The following is a 7,624-nucleotide window of genomic DNA, read 5'->3' on the forward strand; positions in this document are numbered from 1 at the left end:
ATGGAACCACAGTCAGGATTACACAGGACCCTGCAGCTTCTACATTAAAAGATCATAGGGCGTGGAATACAATATTCCTTAAGGCAAAGGAGCTTGGATTACAACCAAGGATAAACTACCCAGCGAAAATGAGTATAATCTTTCAGGGGAGGACATGGACATTCAATAAAATAAGCGGACTTCCATATCTTCCTGATAAAAAGTCCAGAGCTCAGCAGAAAATTGGATCTTCAAATACAAGACTCAGGAGAGACATAAAAAGGTAAACAGGACAGAAAAAACAACAAGAGCTAGCCTTGGAGAGAAGGACCCCCTTTCCATCAGAAACTGGAACAAAAGAAGATATAGTAGGGGATGAGGTCCAGGATTGGGAGATGAGAAGTGGAAAAGCAGGAACTTACTGTATTCTCTATTCTCTTGATAACGTATGAGGGCAGGACCTCAACTGAGAGAGTGGAGGGAGGCAGGTGTGAGGAGAGAAGTTTAGAAGGGCTGTTGAGGTGATTGGATGAGAGAATCAATTAAGGAAGAATAAAAGAATTGCCTTGCTGCAGTGAGGACCCAGTTGAAATAGTTAACATATCAGTCTGGTTGTATGATTTCCTCCAGTTCCATTCAGCAGTACATGAATAGGAATGGAGGAGTGATCCAGGGTGGGGAAAAATAATAACTATTACCAGTATTTATATAATGTCTACTATGTGTCAGACACTGTGCTAAGCACTTGACAAATATTATCTCATTTGATCCTCACAACAACCCTGGGAGTTAGGTATTATTGTTATCCCCATTTTACAGGTGAGAAAGCTGAGGCAAATAGAGATCAAGTAACTTGCCCAAGGTCACATAGCTAGTAAGTGCCTGAGGCCAAATTTGAACTCAGGTCTTCCTGATTCCGGGTCGGGCACTCTATTCACTGTGCCACCTAGCTATGGTCATACTGCAAGTGTCTGCCATGTTTATAAAAACTCTCGTAAGATATTACCGCATTGGTATATCTTTCATCTTCTCTCTCTCCTCCCTTAAACTCCTTAAACTACCCTTAGTCTCTCTGCTCCTTTTTAACTCTCTTCAAAAGACCTTATGCAATCTGGCTTCTGACCTAGCTACTCCAAACTGTCATGGAGTGAAAAGAATTCGTGCCTATTGTGGTACCTTAGGGCAACTGAGAGATTTTAAGCTTTGGTATGTGTTTGTCTTTCCCATTTAAGGTCAGCCTGGTTCTTAGTTGCTAGGGTTCAGTGCACTAGGTACGTGTATCTATCTTACATTTTGAAGCCAAAATTGTCAGTAGTGTCCAAAAAAGGCAAGGCACTTATTCTACTTAGGTTACTGGGTGAAATTGTGGAAAAAAACAAGATATTTATAAGGAAATGGGATGGATTTCATCAGAGAAATGCAGGCTAAATATAAGGGAATTTCTTGAGGTTAGGGGCTGGAGGGCTGTAACAGTTCACAGAGGGGACATGGGGGCTTCTCATTCTGAAACCCAGAGACAGAAGAATGGGGCAGGGGACCTAAATGGTATTCTGGCTGCTTATTTCAGCTAATTAACCTTCATGGCTCTTCTAGTAGAGATTTCTTGAAAAGTTAGGGCACATTTTGGTTGAAAATGAAAATATAAGCAGTGTTAAAGCTACCAAGTTTTTCCTCAGACTGGAAAGAGAAAACAAAATTCTCAGCTGCCATGCACATGCCCCTGTGTGGAAATGAGCATCTGCCTAATTCTGCCATCCAGAATTCATTCTGTGCAATGGGGAATTAATCTGTCAGTTTCTGTGGATGGAAATGACTTGCATGAGTTGCATTTTAGTGCAAAGTGAGTTTAGTACAAAATGAGTTGCATTTTAGTACAAAGTGTGCTCATGAGCCTGTTATAATGCATGAAAAGTATTCTTATTGTCATCTTAGACCATCAGTATGTAAAATACTTAAAAAAAAAACTCATCTGATTGAAATCATTTCTCTTCAGGCTAATCAGGATTGCTCAGCCAGTTTTCCTAGCTTGAATTATCTGATGAGATTAAGGAAATTGTAAGTCAAATGAAGGTCAGGCTCCTCTTGATTTCTTCTGCCTGTTCACTAATATTGAGGATAAATAACCCAGATTTTTGAGACTTGGAATAAGCCTTTTTTTGAACTAAAGGTTAATCTGAACTTCCCCTTTCACTCTTGTGGAATGGATACCTTTCTTTTTTTTTGTCTGAGGAAAGAGACAAAAAAGCAAAATGAGGAACATCACCAGGGAATTTCCTCCAGATAATGGAAATGAGGATTGGTCAGATTTGGGGGGTTTGCAGCCTGGAAGAGACTTTCTGGGTTAGAGGAAGGAGGAGAGGGGATCATAATAGCTATTCTCAAATATTTTAAGTGTTCATATGAGCAGTGTTCATATGACATTTGATTAGTTTTGCTTAGCCCCTGAGGCAGAACTAGGATCAATGGTTAGGAGTTAGGTGGAGGCAGATTTCAGAAGCAAACTTCCATGTAAAGCAGGAGGTTCTTAACCAAGGGTTTATGGATGGATTTTAGGGGATCCTGAACTTGAGTGAGGGAAAATGTTACTTTATTTTCACTAACCTCTATCAGAAATTTGGCATTTCCCTTCTGAATTTTTAAAAATATTATTCTGAGAAGGGATCCATAGACTTTACCAGACTGGCAAAGGATCCCTTGACCCAAGAAAAGAGCCAAGAAACCCTGAAGAAAGACTTTCTAACAGTTACATCTATCCAAAAAGTGAACATCCCATCCCTGGGGAGGCTGGTTGTCCACCAATTTATTGGATATGTTGTAGAAGGGAAGTTTGGTCAGGTACAAATTGAAATAGATGACCTCTGAGGCACCTTAAAATTCTAAGATGCTGTTGAAATTATATGACAGCAACAAATCCCTTCTCCAATATTGTCAATGAGAACTTGACCTGTTGATAGTAAGTCATTAAGAAATATCATCAAAGAATAGCTTGTATTTTCAGCAAGCTCAGGTATGAAAAGTAAAATACATAAGGAAAAAACAACCACGCCCTTGAAGTCCCCAGACTCTCCCCAGAAGGGAGAGAAGGAAGTCCGCAAAATGAACATAGATTTAATTAGTTGCTTCTGTGCAAAGCTTTATACTAAGTACTGCACATCTTTGGAAGTTTTAAAGTGACCAGAACAGGTGGGGTTTTTTAGGCATGGCACATGTAGCAAAATTTTTTATTTTGAGCAGAGTTTGGGAGATGTAGTATGTTTAGAGGCAGAAGAGAAGGGTCCCGAGTGGAGGAAAGGGGGGTGATCAGGTTATAGACTTAGAACTGGGAAAATGATTAAGCTTTATGCTAAAAGTAATAACCATGTTTTTGTTGAGTTAGGAATAATGGAACAAGGGCAACAAAATTGGTGTGATAGAGGCCTCATGAAGGGATGGTAGGTAGGGAGAAAGGAAATTTGAAGCATGACGCTAAGAATTTGATTAGTTTCTGATACTTCTTAACTCTTAAAGTATTATAATCCCAAGGAACTGATAGTTCCCTTGTCTTCTTTGTGTTCTCAGTGTAACAATGGTTAGATAACCAACAAGTGAGACCAGAGAATACATCCTGTGCTGATGACATTGGAGCTCCCGTGCTCCTGTGCTCAGCAAGGCAGGTGGAATGGTGGTTGAGATCCACACTGAGAGACTCCTTTTATTTCCATTTACCCACAGAGGAAAGTGGGAGAGGCAACTGTGAAAGTAAAGTCAAGAAGTGAGTGAGAGAAGAAGTGAGTCATTTCTTGCTAGGAATAGCTGTGCTTTGTTTTTTTTAGAGCGGAGTTTTCCACTTTGCATAGGCCAATGCCTTCTTTCTCTCTCTCATTCCTGTCATGGCAGACCAGCCCAAGTGACATGGCCAGATTGTCTGTATACCTGACACTTCTTAGCCTTTCAGGGCTTGTTAAAGGAATATGAGGTACATTAGGGTCGAAGACAATTGGATATGAATTTATTCAGTTCTGCTCCTTGGGCATAATTCCTTTGCTTGAGGGCACATCAGTGTTAATTCTCTTTTTACCTTGGTTGGGTTCTGGGAGAGTGATTGGGTTCTGGGAGAGTGATTGGGTTCTTCAAAATGCTAAATTCATTATGATGGACTTTTAAGCAAAACCTCTGTTGTTTGTTTGAACCAGATCTGTGGTTCAAACCCTTCCAGGGAGGACCTCCCTCTCTAATGAAAATCAGCAGGTAGAGTTGCCTGAGGGGGAACTAAAGTGTTCAGTGACTTATCAGGGTCACTCACTTTTATTTTTATATTAACTAGATTTCCCCTGTCCCACCCCTTTCTAAGAGAGCCGTCATTTATAACAACAAAAGAAAACTTAAAGAGAGATTTTTTTTTTTAGCAAAATCAGTGAGCACATAAAAAAAAAATCTGATATTATATGGACCATATCCATGGACCCTGACTTCTGCAAAGCAGAGATTTGGGGTGGGGGTATGTCTCTTCTCTGGGGCTAAAAGCACTAATTTATTAGTAGGTCTTCCCGTCTCCATTCTTCCTCTTTTAGGGTATCCTTCATATCATTGCTAAACATAAACATCCCATATGCACATGTGTCACTCCTTTGCTTAGAAAATCTTCAGTGGTTCTCTTTTGCCTACAGAGTGAGTAATACTCATACTCATTTTTCCCGGCATTATAATAATGACTGACATATAGGGGTTTAAAGTTTGCAAAATGCTTGACATAATTCAATGCATCTGAGTCCCAGAGTGATTGCAGTAGGCTCTACAAGTATCATTTTCCCCATTTTATGGATATAGACACTGAGATTCAGAGTTTGAATGTCTTGCCCATTGTCATTTAGCTGTTGTCAGAAGTGGGTGGGATTGAGACCCTGGTTCATTGGTCCTCCTGACTTAATATCTAATACTTCATTTGCTTTTTATTGTGAACTTAACAATCATCCACAAATATTTCATTTTATAAATACAAGAAGTAGATTGTATATTGAAAAAAAAATGAAACCTGTGAGCTTTGGTTTAACTTATAAAAAGTTAACCCTCTCTTCTGTTTTGCTTCTGCATTCAAGAATAGCAGCCACAAGGATCAAATGAGATAATTTATGTAAAAAGCATTTATTAAGCACTTACTGTGTACCATGCATGATGCGAAGTCCTGAGATATGAATAGAAAAAGTGAGATGGTCCCTGCTCTCAAGGAACTCACACTTTAATTAGAGGAGATAGCACCTCAAAGAAAGGAACCAAAGTATGGTAGAAAGGTCAGGAAGTCCTAAAGAAGCTGTAGTAGGACTGATGGCAAGTCCCAGGGGTACTTAGGCTGCATCTGTATGTCAGATGACACATGGTAAGGCCTAGAGGGCAGTGGCAGGGCAGATGGTAAAAGGCCCATCTATGGGTATTCCATCTCACTGAAAAGAATACGCATGATGACTCTAATCTCATTGAAGCTGTGTGAGTAACCAAGCAGTCTGCATAGGTTTTGGGAGGGAGTAACAAGGAGGGAAGGGCATCCCGATTGGTGATATGCCTGAGGCTAGTGAGGAGAGGGCCAGATTTGGAATCTAAGACCTGCAGATCTGCATCCAAGCTATTGGGTAAGTGACTGTGGACAAGACACGTACTTAATCTCTTAATTACAGATCTGTCTCACATTGAAACCTGTTTCTTCTGTCACACAGACACACACACACACACACGCACACACACACCCCCTACATACATACTCCTTGTTGGACTTCATTTTTATTTCCTGATTATTACAGTTTTGGGAGGGTAGAGATCATTTTTTGGTTGACTAATATATAGGATGAAGCAAAATTAAATTGGGGCTTTGATTTTTGTGAGGAACTTGAAGGAGAGAGACTGACTGTAATGAATACTTCTCAGAATGATAAAGATGGGGGAAGTATTGAGCTTTTCATGCTCAATCCTAGTCCTGGAATCAGGAAGATTCATCTTCTTGAGTTCAAATCTGGCTTCAGATGCTGACTAGCTATGTGATCCTAGGCAAGTCACTTAACCCTGTTTGCCTCAGTTTCCTCATCTGTAAAATGAGCTGGAGAAGGAAATGGCACACCACTCCAGTGTCTTTGCCAAGGAAACCTCAAATGGAATCACAAAGAGTCTGACACTACTGAAATGACTGAACTACAAAGTAGTGAAATAAACCGACTTTCCCACCCTCCTCCTATTTCCAAAATGGGTGCAAGAGTCTCTACTGGGTGAATCCTAATTACAAAACCCTTAATAAAAGGAACTAATAGTAATTTTCAGTGGCCCTGGAGTATTTCTTCCTGTTTTAATAACTTAAGGCATTTCTCCCCATGATTCATTTTGTCTTGTTTTGGGGAACTTGACTGTTTGGTTGAGAAAATGGAGTCAGTCATTTTTATGAGAGGGTTCAACTCATCATCAAATTATTATTCCTCTCAGATTCTACTTTCTGAAAAATGTATCATTAAGTGACTCACCCAGTGGAAGTGTAGCATGGAATGAAGAAAAGGCTTAACTGTGATATCTGAATGCTTTTAGACAGCTGTTTATTACTTTGACCCTTTTAAAAATGCATGATCCAGGGGCAGCTAGGTGGCACAGTGGGTAGAGCACCGGCCCTGAAGTTGGGAGGACCTGAGTTCAAATCTGGCCTCAGACCAAACACTTGACACATACTAGCTGTGTGACCTTGGGCAAGTCACTTAACCCCAATTGCCTCACCAAAAAAAAAAATGCACAATCCAGAGAATCTCAAGAACAAGAGAATAAGCTATCACAGGTAACCCTATGTGTATGTGTTGTGTCGCCTTCTTGTCTCTCAAAACACCCATTTAATGTGTTTCTCCAAGGTGCCAGCTGATGTTGAGAAGTGTCAAGATCGAGTAGAATGTTTTAACGCTGACCTCAAGGCCGACATGGAGAGATGGCAGAACAACAAAAGGCAGGACTTTCGGCAGCTACTCATGGGAATGGCTGACAAAAATATCCAATATTACGAGAAGGTAATTATCAGACTGATTAACACTTAGGATCAGGATTGTTGATTTAGAGCTAGAAAGGGATTTTAGAGAGCTCATGGAGTCTGCCTCTTATTTTAGAAATGAGGTAACTGAGGCAGAATATGGGCAGCTAGCTGGCATAATGGATGGAGTACCAGGTCTGGAGTCAGGAAGACCCAAGTTTAAATCTTGCCTCAGACACCTGTAGCTGTGTAACCCTGTGTGGCTCTGTCTCTTCATCTGTAAAATGAGCTGGAAACTTAGTAGCTTTGTGACCCTGGGCCAGTTGGCCTTAGCTTCCTCATCTATAAAATGGGGGTGATAATAGCACCTGCTTCCTAGGGTTGTTGTGAGAATCAAATGATAGGGTGTACACACACATACACACACACACACACACACCCATACATGTGGAGGGGGGGGTAGTATAAACCTTAAAGCATTAGGCTTCCCTGGCTTCTTTCAAGTCTCATCTGAGATCCCACCTTCTACAAAAAGGTTTTTGCCAGTCCCCATCAATGCTAGTGCCTTCCCTTTGAGGCTACCTCCACTTTAGCCTTTATATATCTTGTTTATACATAGTTGTTTACACATAGTCTCTGCCATTATAATGTACACTCCTTGAAGGACTTTTTTTTTCTACT

General features: G+C 40.5%; 1 protein-coding gene across 1 annotated transcript in view; it reads left to right on the top strand.

Annotated features, from left to right (window-relative positions):
- SNX30 (sorting nexin family member 30) overlaps positions 1-7,624 on the top strand; it is a 161,308-nt gene that overhangs the window by 145,114 nt on the left and 8,570 nt on the right. The window contains exon 8 of the mRNA XM_027839060.1: positions 6,831-6,983. Within this exon, the coding sequence (XP_027694861.1) occupies positions 6,831-6,983 (153 nt within the window). The remainder of the gene's footprint in view (positions 1-6,830; positions 6,984-7,624) is intronic.

This window comes from Vombatus ursinus, unplaced genomic scaffold (genome assembly GCF_900497805.2).
Source record: "Vombatus ursinus unplaced genomic scaffold, bare-nosed wombat genome assembly UNPS02014832.1, whole genome shotgun sequence".
Classification (NCBI taxonomy): Eukaryota; Metazoa; Chordata; class Mammalia; order Diprotodontia; family Vombatidae; genus Vombatus; species Vombatus ursinus.